The sequence below is a fragment of the Macaca fascicularis genome, chromosome 15 (assembly GCF_037993035.2).
Source record: "Macaca fascicularis isolate 582-1 chromosome 15, T2T-MFA8v1.1".
NCBI lineage: Eukaryota > Metazoa > Chordata > Mammalia > Primates > Cercopithecidae > Macaca > Macaca fascicularis.
In genome coordinates this window covers 124,691,026-124,710,904 of record NC_088389.1, presented here as the reverse complement: position 1 = coordinate 124,710,904, position 19,879 = coordinate 124,691,026, and the positions used below count along the sequence as shown (strand labels likewise).

General features: G+C 44.5%; 1 protein-coding gene and 2 pseudogenes across 25 annotated transcripts in view; 2 read left to right on the top strand and 1 right to left on the bottom strand.

The window, feature by feature from the left end:
* Positions 1 to 2,378: 2,378 nt before the first annotated feature.
* LOC107126481 (14-3-3 protein beta/alpha-like) lies at positions 2,379 to 11,059 on the bottom strand (annotated as a pseudogene).
* On the top strand, positions 11,008 to 13,430 carry LOC141408689 (uncharacterized; annotated as a pseudogene).
* Positions 12,984 to 19,879, top strand: part of LOC102119531 (ankyrin repeat domain-containing protein 18A) — an 81,849-nt gene continuing 74,953 nt past the window's right edge. For 19 of the 25 annotated variants that reach the window (XR_012424931.1, XR_012424932.1, XR_012424934.1 and 16 more), the window contains exons 1-3: positions 12,984 to 13,984; positions 18,036 to 18,150; positions 18,313 to 18,486. Coding sequence is in view for 20 of the 25 variants with exons in the window: in XM_045372927.3 (XP_045228862.2) it covers positions 13,782 to 13,984; positions 18,036 to 18,150; positions 18,313 to 18,486 (492 nt within the window). In the remaining 5 variants the exon portion in view is untranslated. The remainder of the gene's footprint in view (positions 13,985 to 18,035; positions 18,151 to 18,312; positions 18,487 to 19,879) is intronic. The other 6 variants (XR_012424933.1, XM_074017944.1, XM_074017943.1 and 3 more) reach the window with 1 other exon arrangement.

Genomic DNA, 19,879 nt, shown 5'->3' with positions numbered 1-19,879 from the left:
TGCCCTTTGGGGTAATTTGTTACACAGCAATAGATAACTGATACACCTGTTATACCACACTCTTCTTTACTTCAAGACCACCCAGCCTTTAAGAATAAAGACTAAAACCCTTGACACCTAAGGGCCTTTGTGACCTGGACTCTGCTGACCTCTGCACCTCACCTGGCACAAGGCTCCCCTACTTTCAGGGTTCCAGACATCTCATCTTCTGGCAGGTCCTTGAAGAAGTTTAGCTTCCTCTGGATAGAGGGCCTTTGCACAGGTCCCTCTGCTTCAGATCCCTTCGACCCAATTTCAGGAAACGCCATGAGGGGTGTGTCCCAGGCCCCATTCCAAACAGGGGCATTTCCAGCTCAGACCATTCCCTCACCCCTGTACAGTGTCTGTCCCCTGCCACAGTCAGTAGTGCCACATCAGATTTATGCTGTGCAAAAACTGTGAGTCTTCTGCCTGGGGAACTTCCACAAAAGGTCCCAACAGGAGTCTGTGGACCCTTGCCAGCAGGGACGATAGGATTACTTTTAAGAAGGTTAATTTAACTTTAAAAGAGGTACAAATACATACAGGAGTCATTGATTCAGATTATAATGGGGAAGAACCTGTCTCAAAAATAAATAAATAAATAAATAAATAAATAAATAAATAATAAATAATAAAAACCCCAAGCTAGGAAGAACCTGGAGACTGAATACTCCTCAAGTGAAACACAATCTCTACAGAATATTCTTCTTCTTCTTCTTCTTTTTTTTTTTTTTTTTTTTTTTTGGAGACAAGGTATTGCAATGTTGCCCATGCGGGAGTGCAGTGGCTATTCACAGGTGCGACCACAGGACACTATGGCTTTAAACTCCTTGGCTCAGGTGATCCTCCTGCCTCAGCCTCCCAAGTATTTGGAACAACAGGCATGCACCACCATGCCTGACTCAGAACCTTATTCTTAAAGGTATTATCCAGGAATATGGGGCAAATACATGTGGGGGAAGGGACTTCTGTGCTATAATGAGGGTGGCTAACACTCAGTGAATCCTGTGTATCCACTGGGGTTCTGAGCAATTTGTATGCATTATCTCATTAAACTCCTCCAGATATATATATGTGTGTGTGTGTGTGTGTGTGTGTGTGTGTGTGTGTGTGTGTATATATGTGTATGTGTATATATATATATATGCCAGGAAACAGACAAGAACATTCCTAAAACACACAGCATTTTTTTCAGCTCAGTGTTAACAATGAAAAATAATTCCACTATTGAGGCACAAGTTGCAAATCAGTAACATATTCCTATTGCTGTAGAAAAGGGGGTTAAGTCAGGTGTGTCATATGAGCACTAGAACTTTTCATGGTGTCACAAGCCAGTTGTCTGTCACAAAGAGTTTCAACTTCAGGATTTGCATTTCCTCAGAGGAAGACGCTGTGGACGTTTGTGGTCATGAACTTTTGAGTGGCAATAGCCCAAACAGGTCTAGTGTCTGTAAGCTCTTAACAGGCAGCATCACTGTGATTATCATTAAACTTGAATGCCAAATGAGGGTGTCTCACTCCACATCCCAGCATCACAACACAACCTCTATAACTTTCTGTATAACTTTACAACGGAATTGTATTTCAGTGACTATTTTGATACTGGATTAAACTTTGCAAAGAGTTACACAACATTAGGGTCTATTTTTCCTATCAGTAAGAATTGTGCTGAATTTCAAAACCCATCACCACAGTGTTCGCTTTAAGAAAATTAAACACACAGTAATCTTGCCAATGTCAATCAAAACCAAAACTTCAGGATGCCGTGGTGTTTATGCAGCCAATCTGGGTTTTAGATACCAATGCCAGCTGTTTATCCCATGAACCATTCTTGCTAGGCTGAGGCTGTGAAAAATCACAAGATGATGTACAATTCTTTTTTTTTTAAATCTCACAAAGGGATGTTGTGGATGGTACAGGGTGACACTGAACAGATCACGAGGCATGGCAGATATAGTTCTCTCCCTCCCCAGCATCTCCCATGTCTCCCTGGTTTCCCGATGTCCACAGAGTGAGACTGTCTCGAAGTCACTGCATGATGGGAGTACTGTCTTTATAAGACACTTCACTCAGTGTATCCAACTCAGGAATTGCTTCATCAAATGCCATGTTTACCAGGTTGCAGGCCTTTTCAGGAGAGTTTAGAATCCCATAGCAAAAGGCTGAGAAATTAAGTGCCAGGCCTAGTCGAATCGGGTGTGTAGGCTGCATATCTTTCTTACTAATTTCAGATGCTTCCTGGTAAGCTGCTGGGAGTTTATCGGGAGAACCCGCTCCCGATGTTTAACATGGGTTTTTTTCTATTTCCTAAGTGTCTCGGCTCGGTTGAGAAATAAAGGAAAAGAGCACAAGAGAGAGAAATTTAAAGCTGGGTGTCCGGGGGAGACATCACAGGTCGGCAGGATCCGTGATGTTCCCTTAGCCGTAAAACCAGCAAGTTTTTATTAGTGATTTTCAAAAGGGGAGGGAGTGCACGAATAGAGTGTGGGTCACAGAGATCACATACTTCACAAGGTAATAAAATATCACAAAGCAAATGGAGGCAGGGTGAGATCACAGGACCACCGGATGAGGAAAAATTAAAATTGCTAATGAAGTTTTGGGCACGCATTGTCATTGATAACATCTTATCAGGAAACAGCGTTTGAGAGCAGGTAACCTGTATGACCACAGTTTATTAGGTGGGAATTTTCCCATCCTAGTAAGCCTGGGAGCACTATAGGAGACCAGGGCTTGTTTCATCCCATCAGCTTCGACCATAAAAGACGGGATGCCTTAAAAAGGGGCCGTCTATAGGCCTACTTTCAGGGCGCATTCTCTTTCTCAGGGATGTAACTTGCTGAGAGAAAGAATGCAGTGATATTTCTCCTATTTGCTTATGAAAGAGGAGGAATATAGCTCTGTTCCGTCCGGCTCACCGGCGGCCAGTTCAAAGTTACCTCTCTTGTTCCCTGAACATCGCTGTTATCCTGTTCTTTTTTAAAGATACCCAGATTTCATATTCAAACACACATGCTCTACAAACAATTTGTGCAGTTGACACAATCACAGGGTCCTGAGGCAACATTCATCCTCCTCAGCTTACAAAGAAGATGACAGGATTAAGAGATTAAAGTAAAGACGGGCATAGGAAATCGCAAGGATATTCACTGGGGAAGTGATAAGTGTCCATGAAATCTTCATAATTTATGTTCAGAGATTACAGTAAAGACAGATGTAAGAAATTATAAAAGTATTAATTTGGGGAACTAATAAATGTCCATGAAATCTTCACAATTTATGTTCTTCTGCCGTGGCTTCGGCTGGTCCCTCCGTTTGGGGTCCCTGACTTCCCACAACAGGAGTTCAACAGAGTAGTTTGTTTATTGTCTCCAGACGACACCCAGAAAGATACCTGAAATGATCTCCTTTCATTTCCAAGCAGAACAGCTTGCTTTCAGGTTGCGTAGCGTGGGGAATGAGAGACCTGCCCAACCGCTCTGGAACCTCATTGCCGATGTCCAGCAGCTCTGCCTCTGTCTTCCACAGTACTCTTTGCCCATCTGCTGCTTCTCATTCCTCCCTGTTCCCTGCTCAGTGCTGGAGATGAGAATCCAGGAAGAACGGCGGGCACCCGCCATGTTCCTGTAGGCGGCAGAGGGCAGATTGCTGTCTTCAGTTGGGGGTGCATGCCCCTGTGGCATGGCTGCCTTCCCAGCTGCAGCCACATCATCACCGCACTCAGCCTGCTCAGCGGTCTTGGCTTTCTGTACCAGAACACTTTTTGTCACTTCCAAGCACAGCTCTAAGCATGGTGACCACCACCTTCCCAAACTGACTCCTTAGGCCGCTGCAGTGGTGGTGGCAGTGGTAGCTACCCCAGCTCCAAAATGAGCGGCAGCTGCTCCACTTCCCCAAAATAGCCTCTCTTTGATGAGCTACTATCATGTCCTGCCTGGATCACAACACCTGTAAAAAAACTAAATAAAAATGAGCAGAAATAAATGAGCCCCAAGTTGCCAACTCTCTGGAAAATTCTGAAGACTGCCAGCAGGTGTAATTTCCAGGTGTGAGAAAAATAGAGGTGTCTGAAAAAGGACAGGGTGCAGCAATGAGGATGGTGAACTCAAAGGGAGCCAAGGTTTGCCAGAGCGGCCGGTAGCCATGGCAGGGCGAGAGTGTGGATGGTTCCTGCGTTCCTCTGAGTCCCTATCTCACCAATAGACCACACAGGATGGTCTACCTCCAAATTTTAATCTCGAGCTGACCAGAGTGGCGTTCGGATATCAGAGCATCGATGGTGGGCTGTTTTCTGCAAGCCCCACTCACCCCTGCATCCAACAAGCCCCATGGCTCTGGGCTGATGGTCATTCCTGAGAGTGATCCCAGCTTACTACAGGGAAGGGGTCCACACTCCATCTGTCCTGGAATAGCTGCCATCTCTTGGGCAGCCCAGGCTGGGAACACCCCACCAGAGTGGGCATGTCTGACTGTATCATAGTTTGTCATAGTAGGAATAATTGAACTAGCTTTCCTTGGGCCTTTTTGGATTTTCAGAAAGGTTAGGACATTCCAAGTTTTTATTTCCTCCTTTCCCATTTCTTGCATCTGAAATTCAATTCTCCACCCCATGCAGTGTGAATCGTATAATGCAAGGCAATAGCCCCATCTAGTGTACTCGTCTCCAACTTCCGCAAAATGACTCTGTGGCCAGTCCTCCCGGACAAGGAGAGGTGCCAGATGTGTGCTTTTATCCCCCTGTCAATCAGACATAAGAAATGTGAGGGGAGACAGGAGGATCGCTTGAGCCAGGGAGGTCAAGGCTGCAGTGAGCCATGATTATGCCACTGCACTCCAGCCTGGACGACAGAGCGAGACCTTGCCTGGAAAAAAAAGAAAAGAAAGAAGAGAAGCATGAGGACCTAATTAATTTTTCAGTGTTAGAATAAATTACATTTATTTTCTGATAAAATTGCACATAACCCTTGACCTATACATGCCCCATGTACCCTTTGTTTCCACAGTTAGCACAAGCGGTGGTGGACCGTGCCTGTTCGGTCCTGAGGCACATCAGGCATTCCCCCAGAGCCCCCAGTTCCAGGAGGTGGGTCACAGGGGCCATGCGCAAGGTCTGAGCTCTGAGAGAGAAAATCTCCCTGGGGAAGATCATGATTGACCCCAAATCACCATTGCGCTCAGCTCAGAATACATTTGAGAGTTCAAGGAGGCACTTTGGGCTAAAGTGAAAGATCTACACTAGAGCCGGATCAAGTCGAAGAGGGATTTTTGTGTCAAGATCCAAGCATGCCTCACTGGGCCTGCTTGGATACTGCTCTGAAGTTATGTTCACTTTCTTATCTCCATGTGCTGGCTTTACTTCTCTTTCTTTGTCTCTTGGCTGGCAGAATTTCTGTGCTTCCTGGGCCACAAAGGAGAGCTGGCTTTCCACAGCTCCTGGGTTCCCCAGGGCTCTGTTCTAGAACGTGAACCCAGGGGCACGAGCAGGGAGATAATAGCAAAGGCACGATGTTAGGTACCCAGAGCACTGCGGAACTCAGCAGAGTGCTAGTCCAGTCTGTTTTCTCTCTCCTTTCACCCCTTAGAGACTCCCACTCCTGGGAACATCACACACCAGGGCCTGTCAGGGGGTAGGAAAAAGGGGGAAAGAGAACATTAAGACAAATACCTAATGCCTGTGGGGCTAAAACCTAGATGATGGGTTGACAGGTACAGCAAACCACCATGGCACATGTATACCTATATAACAAACCTGCATGTTCAGCACATGTATCCCAGAACTTAAAGGAAAAAAAAGAAAAAATAAAATAAAAAAGACCAGCTCCTGCCATAAAGAGTTCCTGCAGTCCACAGGCGTGTAAAGTCGGTGCTTCCTCGGTCCTCTGAGTTTTCCTTTCCTCAGTACCGACTTCATTAATTCCTAAGGCCACTGGGCTTCCCCATCAGAGGGGAAGGTGACCACTCTGATGCCAGATCCAACGCCTCCAAACTCTTGAACCCCCGCAGAAAGGAAAGATGGCCAGAAGGCAAGTGGAAAGCAGGCTTCTTTGGATGCTCTTCAGTTTTACAGAAATCTTTTTGTTTTTTCTTTTTTTTCTTTTTCTTTTCTTTTCTTTTCTTTTTTTTTTTTTTGAGATGGAGTCTCCCTCTGTCGCCCAGGCTGGAGTGCAGTGGCTTTGATCTCAGCTCAGTGCAAGCTCCGCCTCCCAGGTTCACACCATTCTTCTGCCTCAGACTCCTGAGTAGCTGGGACTACAGGTGCCCACCACCACGCCTCGCTAATTTTTTGTATTTTTAGTAGAGACAGGGTTTCACCATGTTAGCCAGAGTGGTCTCCATCTCCTGACCTCATGATCCCCCTGCCTCTGGCCTCCCAAAGTGCTGGGATCACAGGCATGAGACACTGCGCCCAGCCCAGAAATCTTATTTTTAAATAATATTTCACATTAATCTGAAAGCATAGACTTATAAAGCATCAGGAGAATCATAAGATTTTTCTTACTTTGAAAACTAAAAACAGACAACATACAAAACTGGCCAATCAGAGGAGGCTTAAAGAAACTAAATACATCCTGGTTACAGACAAAAAGAATCCCCAAAGTATCTCTCTCTTTCTGGTCTGAGGGGAAGGAAAATGAGCCCCTACAGGTGAGAAAGAGAAGGATGAATTCCCTACTATCTTTCTGCTTTCCTTTCTTTATAACCTAAGCAATACTGTGGTGGTGATTCAGTGGTTGCAGCTGGGCTAAGAGCAACAGCTACCAACAGGAAGCACCTTCAACTCTGAAGGAAGGAAACTCTTCTCTCTAACCCGAGAATCTATGGTTCCAGGAGTTCGGAGTGAATCTTCACTGCTCGCTTTCTCTGTGTGCTTGTGCCACATGGCTCTGAACCAACAATAGAACTACAGCCCATTGGAGGAATTTGCGTATTGAATCTGACCTAGCTGATTGCCGTTTAAAACAACAGCAAAGCACATTGTCCTGATGTTTTAAACAAAACCCAGAGTCTCATAAGATGATATCCAAAATATCCAAGATATACTCCAAAATGATTCAGCAAATAACGAACAAGGAAAATCTCAACCTGCAAATGAAAAGACAGTTATGCTTCAGAACTAAAAATACAAACACTGAAATTAAAAATTCACAAGATGACCTCAACAGCAGAATAGAAATGACAAAGGAAAAAGTCCACGAACTTAAAGATAGATCAATAAGAAGTATTCAATATAAACAATAGAGAAGAAAAACAATTGAAGAAAAATGAGCATAGCCTTAAGGATCTGTGTAACAATACAAAAAAGCCTAACATTTGTGTCACTGAAGTTCTACAGAGAGAAGCATAAGAACAGAGTAAAAAATATATGAAGCCATGCATCTCTTAATGACAGTACTACATTCTGAGACATGTGTCATTACGCAATTTCATCACTGTGTGAACCACAGAGTGCACTTCCGCAAACCTAGATGATAAAGCCTACTACACACCTATGCTACATGGTATATCCTGTAGCTCTGAGGCCACATGCCTGTATAGCATGTTACTATACAGAATACTGCCGGCAATTGTATTACAATGGTAAGTGCTTGTATATCCAAACAGAGAAAAGGTGTAGTAAAAATATGGTAGAAAAGACAAAAAATGGTACACCTACATAGGGCACTTACCATGAATGGAGCTTGCAGGACTGGAAGTTGCTCTGGGTGAGCCAGTGTGTGAGTGGTGAGTAAATATGAAGGCCTAGGACATTAATGTACACTATTGCTGACTTTATAAACACAGTACCCTTGGACTACACTGAATTTATTTTATTTTATTTTTTTATTCAGGCTGGGTTAAAAAAATTGACAAAACCATTAATGGAGGTCCCCAAGTACTGGGAAAGTGTTTCAGGAAGTGCAAGCATATGATAGTTAAAAGATATGGCAGTGCGGACAGAAAGATGGGTTAAGTGCCTAAGATTTTTATGATAAAGTGTAAGAAGTTGCAAGATATGACCAGTGATTTCATGACTTGCACCTTGATGTTATACCTTGCAATGGAGTGGAGAGAAAAGTTATTGGGTTAAAAAAAGTCGAGGAACCATGAGTCACTTTCCAAGAATTATCAGACTGCCCATGGGGAGCAGTGATTAGAAGCCGGCGACTACAGGAAGGGAAAGGACTATGATGGACATCGGTAGAGTCATGTTGCGTGGTGGCAGGAGTCTCAAAGTCAAAGGCGTGTAACAAGGGAGAAGCGAGTGGAAGTGGGGAACACAGATCAGAAGGGCACTGACACCACCAATAAGCTCGAAAGGAGAAAGGAAAAGGACAGTCTTCCCCTAATTCCACATGTGACCCAGGTGCCACATATACATTACCATGTAGGGAAAAATCAATGGCTATGCACACCTTCTTCTTTAACTGTATAATAAAACAATACGTTTTCTTTTCTTTTCTTTTTGTCTTTTTTTTTAGACAGACTCTCGCTCTGTCACCCAGGCTAGAGTGCAGTGGGATGATCTGGGCTCACTGCAACCTCCGCCTCCCAGGTTCAAGACAGTCTTCTGCTTCAGCTTCCCAAGTATCTGGGACTATAGGCACATGCCACCATGCCTGGATAATTTTTGTACTTTTAGTAGAGACGGGGTTTCACCATATTGGCCAGGCTGGTCTCGAACTCCTAACCTGGAGATCTGCCCACCTTGGCCTCCCAAAGTGCTGGGATTACAGGTGTGAGCATTTCACCAGCGAATTGTATGAAACATTTAAGGAAGAAAAGATAACAATTATTTACAATCGCTACCAGAAAACAGAAGCAAAAGGAAAATATCCCAATTCATTCTATGAAGTTCTTATACTAAAAGCAGAAAAAGACATTTAAAGAAAAACAAATGTTCAGACAAATATCTCTCATCAAAAATTCTCAACAAAATATTAGCATGCTAAATCTAACAATACATTGTTGAATTACACACCAAGAGCAAGTGAGATTTATTCCAGGTATGCAAGCCTGCCTTAACACAAAATAGTTAAGGCAATCTATCACATAACTAGCTAAAGAAGAAAAGTTATTTGATTGTATTAATAGATCAAGAAAGCATTTTATAGAATCCAAAGCCCATTCATGGTTAAAACTCTCAGCAAATTAGAAATAGAAGGGAAATTCCTCAACTGATGAAGAACATATACCAAAAGAACACCCCACAGACAATATCATACATAATGTGAAAAATGGGATGTTTTACACAAAAGATAAGAAGCAAGGAAAGGTTATCCTCTCTCACTGCTCCTATTCAACATCATACTAAAATCCTAGCTAATGCAACAAGACAAGAAAATAAAATAAAAAGCATACAGATTGGAAAGGGAGCATTAAAATGCCCTTTACTCGCTGATAAATTGATTTTCTATGTAGAAAATCTCAAAAGTATCAGCCAAAAACCCTTCTGGATTATAGCAAGGTTGCACAGTATAAGGTTAATATACAAAATCAATTGCTGTCCTACATCCAGCAATGAACAATAAGAATTTGAAATTAAAAGCCCAATATCATTTTCATTAACATCAAGAAAATGAAACAGACACAATCTAGCAAAATATGGGCAGGCTCTATGTGAGGAAAACTATAAAATCTGTTGAAAGGAATTAAAGATCTAAATAAATGAAGAGATATTGTGTTCACAAAATAAGACTCAGTGTTGTTAAGATGTCAGTTCTCTTCAATGTGATTTATAAATTCAATACAACTCTGGTGAAAACATGAACAAATTATTGTGTGGAAATTGACAAACCAATTCTAAAGTTTATATAGAAAGACAAACTAACCAGAATAGCCAACAATATTGTAGGGGAGGAACAAAGTTCAAGGACTTGCAAAGTGATCAATGGAACAGAATAGAGAAATAAGAGCCCACAAACACAGTCAATTGATCTTTTACAAAAAGTTAAAGGCAGTTCAAAGGAGAAAGGGTAGCTTTTTCAAAACCAGTGATGAATCCATTGCATGTATGTATATATACGTATATGCAAAAAAAAAAAAAAAAGAATTGAGACACAGACCTTGCCCCTCAAAAATTAACTCAGAGGACACATGTTTAAGTTAATAATATTTGAAATTGTCAAACCATAATCACATACATTTATGGGGTACAGTGTGATGCTTGGATATGTGTATAAAACAAGGAATGACTACATTGAGGATAAAATATCCATCACCTCAATTTTATTTTCTGTGGTTAGACATTTGAAATTTACTTTTTGTTATTTTGAAATATACAGTACATTATTATTGACTATAGTCATACTGCTGTGCAATAGATTTCAAAATGAATTTCTCCTGCTTAACTGAATCTTTGCACGTGTGAACAACTTCCCATTTTCTCTCCAGCAACACAGCATCTGGTAATCATCATTCTACTCCTACTTTTATGAGTTCAATTTGTAGACCTAAATTTAAATCCAAAAGCTGTAAAACTTCTGTAAAATAACAAAAGGATTAGATATTTAGGTAACTTTGGGTTTGGCAATTACTTTGTAGATACATCACTACAGTACATAAAAGACAAATTTCTACCATGAAAGAAGATATTGGAAAAGAAAGAAAGAAAGAAGATATTGATATGACTTCGTGCTCTGGGAAAGAAAATATTAAGAGAATGGAGAAACAAGCCACAGACAAGGAGAAAATATTTGCCAAACACCTGTCTGGCATCCAGACCATTAAAAACCACTTACAACTCAACAATAAGAAATCAAACAACCCAATTAGTAAATGGACAAAAGATCTAAAAAGGCTCCCATCAGAGATGGCATATACAAAGGGAAAAGCTTATGAAAAGATGTTCGCCTTCCCAGGGCGTTTCCCTCCCTGTGTCCGTTTCTCCCCTACACACCCTCCGCTGCAGCGAGAGTGGGAGCGGGTCAGGGTCGCTGAGCTGTGACGATGACGTGCTGTCACTCTGGCGAGGCGTGAGATTAAAGCGCATTACAAGCCGTGGGTCCCGGGGAATCCCGAGAGGCTGCGCTTGGAGCCCAGACTGATCTGCCTCTCTCATGGTCCCGGCCCGCTGCCCTGCAGAGCCCGCCTTACTCTTCCTCTCTCCAGGCCTGCTAGCCGCGGCAGGCCCTGGCTCCCCTGAGCCTGGTGGGCCCACAAGGAGCTGCGTCCAGGAGGAGCCGCTGCCAGGGAACAAGCTGCCCGCGGGCCCTGGGGAGAATCGCCCCTCCGATGAGCTCGGCTGAGCGTGCACGCAGTGTCGAAATCAAGGACGCCTGGATGCTTTTCGTGGCAGAGTGACAAAGGTTTAACAACAAGAAGAGGAGCAGGGGCCAAGACAAGACGCTGAAGTTCTGCCTGCCAGGACCCCCGGGTCCCAGCATCCCACCTGAGGCGCTGCTGCAGGAATTCCAGCTGCTGCTGAAAGGTGCGGTGCCGCAGGGCCAGCGTGCGGGACCCTGAGCCCAGGATGCCAGTCCTCGCGGGGCCGATCGCTGCGAGCCTTGCTCAAGTCCAGCCGCCTCCAGGGAGGACTAATGTCCACGAGACGCGGGGGGTGAGGGCGGTGCTGGCCGCACCCCTGGTACTGGGGCCGCAGGAGCCGTGCGAGGAGGCCGCCTTCCACTGCCTCCTGCGCCGGGACGGGTTGCTGCAGGGGTGCAGCTGCAGGAGCTCCGCGCCTGCTGCTTCTCCGACGCCAGGGCGCCGCCAGGATGGCAGGTGCAGGAGGCTGCGGCTGTGGGCAGATGCGGCTTCCAGCCCCAGGTCCCGGCGGCCCCTGGCTTCCCAGCCCGCTGTCCTGTGGGCAAGAAGATGAAGAAAGCCACCCCATCAGCAGGTCAGCTGCCCCGCCTGGCAGCACAGCCGGACAAGGCAACCCGAAGTTCATCCTCTCTGAGGTGACTTCATGCGGGCAGCGGACCCGCGCCCAGGATGCTGGGGAGCCCTGTGCGCCGGAGGCCGGCCCCTGGGGCCCAGAGGCGTCACAGGGCGAGAAGGCACCCGCCTCCCAGCGATTTCACCCTCCGGCCCGCCCGGCCCGCGAGGTGTCCCAGAGGCTGCGGACAAGCCAGGCATTCTGCTCGGCGGCGGCTGCACAGGGGCGAGAACTGAGAACCCCCGATCAACCCCAATCGGGGTGACTGCCAAGTGCCCATGCCAGCGACCCCGATCTCCCTCCTGTGGAGGAGTGGGGCGGGAGGCATGGCCGGGGGCCTCAGGCTGGGCGCGCTGGCGATCCCGAGGCAGACCAGGTCATGCACCTCCAGCCCGCCTGGGCACCCAAGCTGCAGCTGGCTTCTGTGTGCAGGCAGCAGCTTCCAGGCAATCCCCGAGCCCGCCCGCACTCCCCGTATCTCAGAACCGGGGCCAGACGTCCCAGTGGCTGCGGCCAAGCCAGGCGGTCTGCCCTGCGGCGGCAGCACAGGGGCGGGAACCGGCCCTCAGCCCCATCCCCGGTGGCTGCAGAGGGCCCCCGGCTAGAGGTCCCGAGCTCCGGCAGAGCAGGAGCCGGCGGGGGCAGGGCCTGGCGGGCTCTCAGGCCAGGTGCACTCGCGATCCAGAGGCCGCCCAGGCCATGCTCCACCACCTGGGCGCCCAAGCTGCAGGCGCCCTCCACCTGCTGGCAACAGCTGCCTGGCAACTCCCAAGCTGGCTGGCGCTCCCAGCCTCGCAGTACCGGGGCTAGATGTCGCCTTGTCTGCTGCCAAGTCAGGCGGTTTGCCCGGCGGCCGCTGCACCAGGGCGGGAATCGGATCCCAGCCCCATCCCTGGTGGCTGCGGAGGGCTCCTGTCAGCAGCCCGGATCTCTCTTCGGAGGAGGAGCGGGACAGGAGTCACGGCCACGCGGACCCTCAGGCCCGACGGGCTTCGCGCCTGCGATTCCGGGACGTCCAGCGCGAGCCTAGGAGAACCCGCAAGCCAGCGGCGCCTGCGCTCAAGCTGCAGCCGCCCCCTTCCGGTCACGCGGACTTGGGAGAGGCTTCCGGAGTCCCGGCGGGTGCTGAGCTGCAGGCGCGCGCGTAACGCTCGGCGGGACTCACTCGGTCTGAGAGGTCTGAACGCTGAACTGCAGGCACGCACCTAACGGCTTCGTGGGGCTCACTCGGTCTGAGAGGTGGGAGCGCTGAGCGGCAGGCGCCCGCCTAACGGCTTCGCGGGGCTCGCTCGGTGTGAGAGGTCGGAGCGCTGAACTGCAGGCACGCGCCTAACGGCTTCGCGGGGCTCGCTCGGTCTGAGAGGTCGGAGCGCTGAGTTGCAGGCACGCGCCTAACGGCTTCGCGGGGCTCGCTCGGTCTGAGAGGTCGGAGCGCTGAACTGCAGGCGCGCGCCTAACGGCTTCGCGGGGCTCGCTCGGTCTGAGAGGTCGGAGCGCTGAGTTGCAGGCACGCGCCTAACGGCTTCGCGGGGCTCACGCGGTCTGAGACGTCGGAGCGCGGAGCTTCAGGCACGCGCCTAACCGCTTCGCGGGGCTCACTCGGTCTGAGAGGTCGGAGGCTGCGAGTGTCGCTGCTGAAGGCTGTGGTGGACCGGGCTGGATCGCGGATTCTGAGCTACATCGCGGGTTTGGGGGTGGATCTTGGATTTGGGGGTGGATCGCGGGTTTGGGGGTGGATCTTGGATTTGGGGGTGGATCGCGGGTTTGGGGGTGGATCTTGGATTTGCGGGTGGATCGCAGGTTGGTGGGGGGATCGCGGATTTGGGACTGAGTGGGGGTGGAAAGGCCACGAGGGGCCGCGGCGGCTCAGGAGCGGGTTGTGGGCGTCTGAGAAGTCGCCACCATGAGGAAGCTCTTCAGCTTCGGGAGAGGCCTGGGCCAGGCGCTCCTGAGCTCCAGGGACAAAGAGTACGCGGGTCCCGGGTACCACACCCTGGACTGGGAACTGCGGAAGATCCACAGGGCGGCCATCAAGGGCGACGCCGCGGAGGTGGAGCGCTGCCTGAGGCGGTTTCGGGACGTGGACGCCCGCGACAGAAAGGACAGGTAGCGGGGGCTCAGCCCGCGGTGGGAGGGGGGCCCCAGGCCTGGTTTCACCGCAGCCCCTGAGGCGGGGGCCTTGGAGGGCGCCGGCACCCTCGGAGCCGAGGAGCCAAACGGAGCCTCAGCTGCTTTCCATCGCTGGCAATTTCCCGCCTGTAGCGCTTGGTGGAGAATTTGAGTGATTTAACTCACGAAGTTAAGCATATACACGTTTAAAACATGGGTCATATACATGATAGGGAGATGCCTAATGAGAACTCATTCGCATGTCAGAAATACCAGGAGCCATTTTCAGTAGGCGAAGAGTTCTCAGATAAAACCCTGTGTCGGTTTCACATCCGAATCCACCTAGGTAGATAGGTTCTTTATTGCGGCTTCTTAGAGGGACACTTGGAAGTGGGACGTGGGTTCCTTGAATGGGAAGACTCAGTTTTCTCAAAATGTGAGCTCTTTCTATGTTTATCAGTTTTACATAAACCGAATGAAAATATCGAGGTTTTATGATTTGTGCATGACACTTGCTGTCTGTCTTACTATTGTGATGACTTTTAAAAATGTTTATAATGGAGTGAAAAGACTTGCTCCTCTAGATACCAAAATGTGCTATTAATTCCCACAATTAATTATTTACTAATAGCTGTAAACACAAATAAATGGAACAGAATAGGAAATCCAAAAACTCTGAAATATATGCAAGATACATGCATAGGGATTGATAATGGTAACCTTTCAGATGAGTAGGAAAGGATGAGTTATTAATAATATGCCTGCTGTGTGAAGAAAACTAATGAAACTTTATGTCACAAAAATGAGTTCCTGATGGAATTTAGACTGAAATTTTTACATACGCAAAATGAGAAAAGTACCAAAACAAAACACAAAGACTTATTTATACAGGTACATTTTATGTTAACAAAGGCCTTCCTAAGAATGACCTCGCGAGCAGGCATTCTGAAAGTTGATTTAGCAAACTAAAAATTAAAATCCCCTGTGTATCAGAAAAAAATTAACAAAAGATAACACACTTGAAAAAATTTACTGTATATATTTTTACTAATATATAAAAATATATATTCAACTGAAAAGTGTATCTTCATCCTACAGGGAATTTATTCTTTATAATATGATATTTAATGATTATATATAAAACATTTACTGATTATATATATAACAAATTGTATATATTACTAATATAATATGTTATATATATAGATCAGTTATATATATACAGATAAAAAAACACATCTTTATTTTACAGGGAATTCTTTCCAATCAAATCCACAAGAAAAGAACTCTAAAAGTGAGCAAAGTACCTTTTTGCAGATCCACAAGTTACTTATGTACATAGGAAAAAATCCTTAGTGTTTCTCATAAGAGAATTTAAGTTGAAAGAGGAATGCGACTGTTTTCTATCCACAATGTTTGTGAGAATAAAGAGCAGTGGTACTTATACTGCTGCTTGAAGTTTAAGTTGCTGATGACTTTTCAAGTGGTAATTTAGAGATAATTACCACATTTTAAAAATGTATATGCCTTTTACCCATCAATTCCATTGCATTAAAATACCTTTAGAAAATAGAGATACATGCACTTTGTTTTTCTCAGCATTTATATTAAGAACCGATAGAGGCCGGGCGCGGTGGCTCAAGCCTGTAATCCCAGCACTTTGGGAGGCCGAGACGGGCGGATCACGAGGTCAGGAGATCGAGACCATCCTGGGTAACACAGTGAAACCCCGTCTCTACTAAAAAAAAAATACAAAAACTTAGCCGGGCGAGGTGGCAGGCGCCTGTAGTCCCAGCTACTCGGGAGGCTGAGGCAGGAGAATGGCGTGAACCCGGGAGGCGGAGCTTGCAGTGAGCTGAGATCCGGCCACTGCACTCCAGCCTGGGTGACAGAGCGAGACTCAGTCTCAAAAAAAAAAAAAAAGAACCGATAGAATGGATATGTGGCCATTGAAGGTGGCAGTAGGTCGAGAAGTATGTTGATGTGTGAAGATGTATTTTGTTATAGCCAGTGAGGAAAAAAAAATCAGTTTGCTTGCACATACACACAAACATACTATGGTCTTGTGTTAGCCAAAATTATGTACAAAATAGGATAAAATTTGTAACTTCTGAGCATTTGTATTTTAAAGTCTTTTGTTCCTTTTTCTTACCTTTGATTTCTGAAGTGAGCATTTATGAAACTTCTAGTAAAAATTTATTATTAATGGAATAATATTTGGGAAGAGAGAAATATGAATCTTGTATAGATAAAAATAATTTCTCACTATTTTATATTATTATTGAGAGTTATCTTGTTTGAACTTTTAGCTTCAGAAATAAAAAGGGAATCTTTTTATCTGTGCTTGCAGATTTTATTATGTATATATTTTTTATGTATATTTTTATGTATATATGTTTTTCTTATGTATAGATTCATTACATATGTGCATATGCAAACAATGATAGATTAATCATTTCATTATAGTTGTAGTCTTATAAAAATAACAAACAGCAAATATTATTACTATCACGAAAATATTGGTTTATAGAAGTTGTATTTAAAAATACTGGGATCCCCAACTGTATTCTGTCAATCCATTTATTCATCAAACATAACCTGAAAACCTGTTATGTAGCAGACATTTTGCACTATCTCTCAGGACCCTTCCATACTTAAAACCTTTATGTTTACCTGTTCTACCTGAGCAAGATGAGAGATTTAAAATGGGAATAGTAGGACTTAATCTCACTGAAGCTTTTCCTCCCACCTTTCAAGCAAAAGCATTTCTGAAGGTAGAAAACAGTAAGAGATAACCTTTAACTGCCCTTTTGAAAATTTATCAGTCTTAAATTCTATTATTAATAATTGGAAAGTCTGATTTGCATATATTCTGTAAATCTAAGTGTTGACTAAAATGAGCCATACCTGTTCATCTCAATCATTAGTTTTCTTTAGCTTCATGTTTTTAAAAATCAAAGTAAGAAGTAATTTGTTTAAAAAATATGTTGTTACTTCAGTGATCGTTCCCCATGGTACTTTTAGGAATTAAAATGTATTTAAGTGTCAATTAGATGCCTAGAACTGCCCTAGACCTGCTGTGTATACCGTATTCTACTTAATGTAAGGCCTCATGGATTGTGTAATACCCTACTATTTTCTATATTAATAAGATGATTTTTTAAATGCTACCAATTATAAAAAATTATGAATTATAAATGCCATTCCAATATCAGATATGCTAAAATGTGACCTAACCTTTAAATCATCCTGCAAAATAGCAATAATTATATCATTTTACTTAATTAAAATGTTTTTGTTAAGTAGTAGTAATAGTAATAATTATAACATCTGGCTGGGTGCGTGGCTCACACCTGTCATTCCAGAACTTTGAAAGCCTGAGGTGGGAAGTTCCCATGATGCCAGGAGTTTGAGACCAGACTGGGCAACAAAGTGACATTCCTACTCTACACAAAATTTTTAAAAATTTGCTGATTATGCTGGTGCGCTCCTGTGGTCCCAGCTACTCAGGAGGCTAGGGCAGGAGGATTGCTTGAGCCTACGAATTTCAGGCTGCAGTGAGGCATAAATACACCATTGCACTCCAGCCTGGACAACAGGGCAAGACCCTGTCTCAACAAACAAAAATCTAACAGTTATTGAGTTGTTGCTTGTTCTGGAAATGGTTCTAAATGCTTTACATAGATTTTCATTTAAGCATCATAATGGTGTCCTGTGAGCTAGCTACTGTTGTCATCTTTATTTTATTAATGTGGAAATTGAGGCACAGAAAGGTTAAGCAATAGCTGGTATGTGACCGAGTTCAAAGTAGAACTCAAGCCCTAGTTGAACTGAATCCAAGCACCAAGCTCATTCTATCCAAATAGGCTGCTGTTTCATTAAGGTAGGGAGCAGTAAGAGCTAATAAATATTGTACTTTCTTCAAAAGAAAATTATTTGTTTTGAAAGCAGAGGAATAACTGCCATTCATTGTTTACAATTACATGAACCATTGTAGGTTTTGAGATATTGCACTACAATTTCCTGAAATCTCCTCTTACTCTCCTAGGACTGTTCTACATTTGGCCTGTGCCCATGGCCGTGTGGAAGTGGTCACTCTCTTGCTGAGCAGAAGTTGCCAGATCGACATCTGTGACAGACTAAACAGGACACCGTTAATGAAGGTATATAGTAGCCAACTCTTTCAGCATGAAATGAATTTGATTTAAATACATAGAGTTAAAATTAATTTATCTCATTTAAATATAACTAGTTGGTGAAACCTGTGGAATATGTATTTTGAATTCTTAGAATTTATAGTCTAATTTTTTACCTAACACGAATAGGCTGTACATTGCCAGGAAGAGGCTTGTGCAATTATTCTCCTGGAACATGGCGCCAATCCAAACATTAAGGATATCTACGGCAACACTGCTCTCCATTATGCTGTGTATAATAAGGGGACTTCACTGGCAGAGAAACTGCTTTCCCACCATGCAAATATTGAAGCACTAAATGAGGTATAGATCGATCAACTTTCTTTTCAAAATGTTTGTTTTAACATTGACATAGGTAAGAGTCAGTTTTTCATATTTGGAACTCAAGTGTTTCTGAATAAAAATATTTTGAAATAATTGTCTAAAATTTTATTTTAAATATTGATAGTTTTAAAGAAGCATTAGAGGGCACAGCTTTTTTAGTGCACTTATGGGAAATATTTGTGAATTTGTTAAGGTAAAACTTCTTTTCAAATATTTGTTTCCTACCCCAGGTATATATATTTTTTTCTAATTAGTATTTTAAAAATCACAGGAAAAAAATTACCCTGGAAACAGGTTTTATCTTAAAACTGAAAACTAAAGCAACTTACAATAAATGTAAATCTTGCTGCTGCTGACAGTTTTCTAAAAAAAAGGATGTATCTTTCATTGGTAAGGTTTAAGAGGGAAAAATGGGAAGGGAAAAGGGGAGCAATCAAAAACATGCAGGTCACTTGGAAATTAGGTAATGAGGGAAAATGCCAAGAAGAGGTTTTGTTTTTCAGTTTGTTGTTTTCCCAGTTGATGTATTGAGACAAAGTGCTCTTCAGCTTTGGGGTAATCATTTTTGGTTTGGTAAATAGAGTGATTGAAACTTGCCTAAAGATTAATTTTTAGAGGACTCTGAGGAAACCAGATTGGCAGTGAGTAGATGGTGATGAGGTGAGAAACACTTCAGCAAAGGGTGGAACAAATTAGTAACTGACTTATTACCCATCCTGGCAGAAACAGTCACTTAGATAAGAGTCTAAACTCTCAAATCTAGAATATCTTGGTGGGAAGGTGGGAGATAAGGAACTTATAAATAGCAAAATCAACTGGGATTTTGAGTTTACTTGTCCCTGTTATACCCACACCCAGGAAAATTAACTGGAGTTTTAATAAAAAACTCTATCTCATACTCTTCTCTTTCTGGCCACATCCCAACTGATAAAGGATACTGGCCGTGTGGGTGAGAGATGAAACGGAAGTGATTGTCTGCTGCAGTAATTCTCAGCTAGAATTGTGCATTACAGTGACCTGGGGAAATTTTGTCAAAAATCTACAGGTGTAGGCTTTCCCCTGATGTTTTTGATGTAATAGATCTAATAAGTTCTGAACGTGTATGGTTAATAATATTTTCTTGAAGTCATACACAATGACATGTACCTGCAGTCCCAGCTACTTAGGAGGCTGAGGTGGGAGGATTGCTTCAGCCCAGGAGTTTGAGTCCAGCCTGAGAAACATAGTAATTTTTGTTTGTTTGTTTTGAGACAGAGTCTCACCTTGTTGCCCAGGCTGGAGTGCAGTGGCATGATCTCCCCTCAATGCAAGCTCCACCTCCCAGGTTCACACCATTCTCCTGCCTCAGCCTCCCAAGTAGCTGGGACTACAG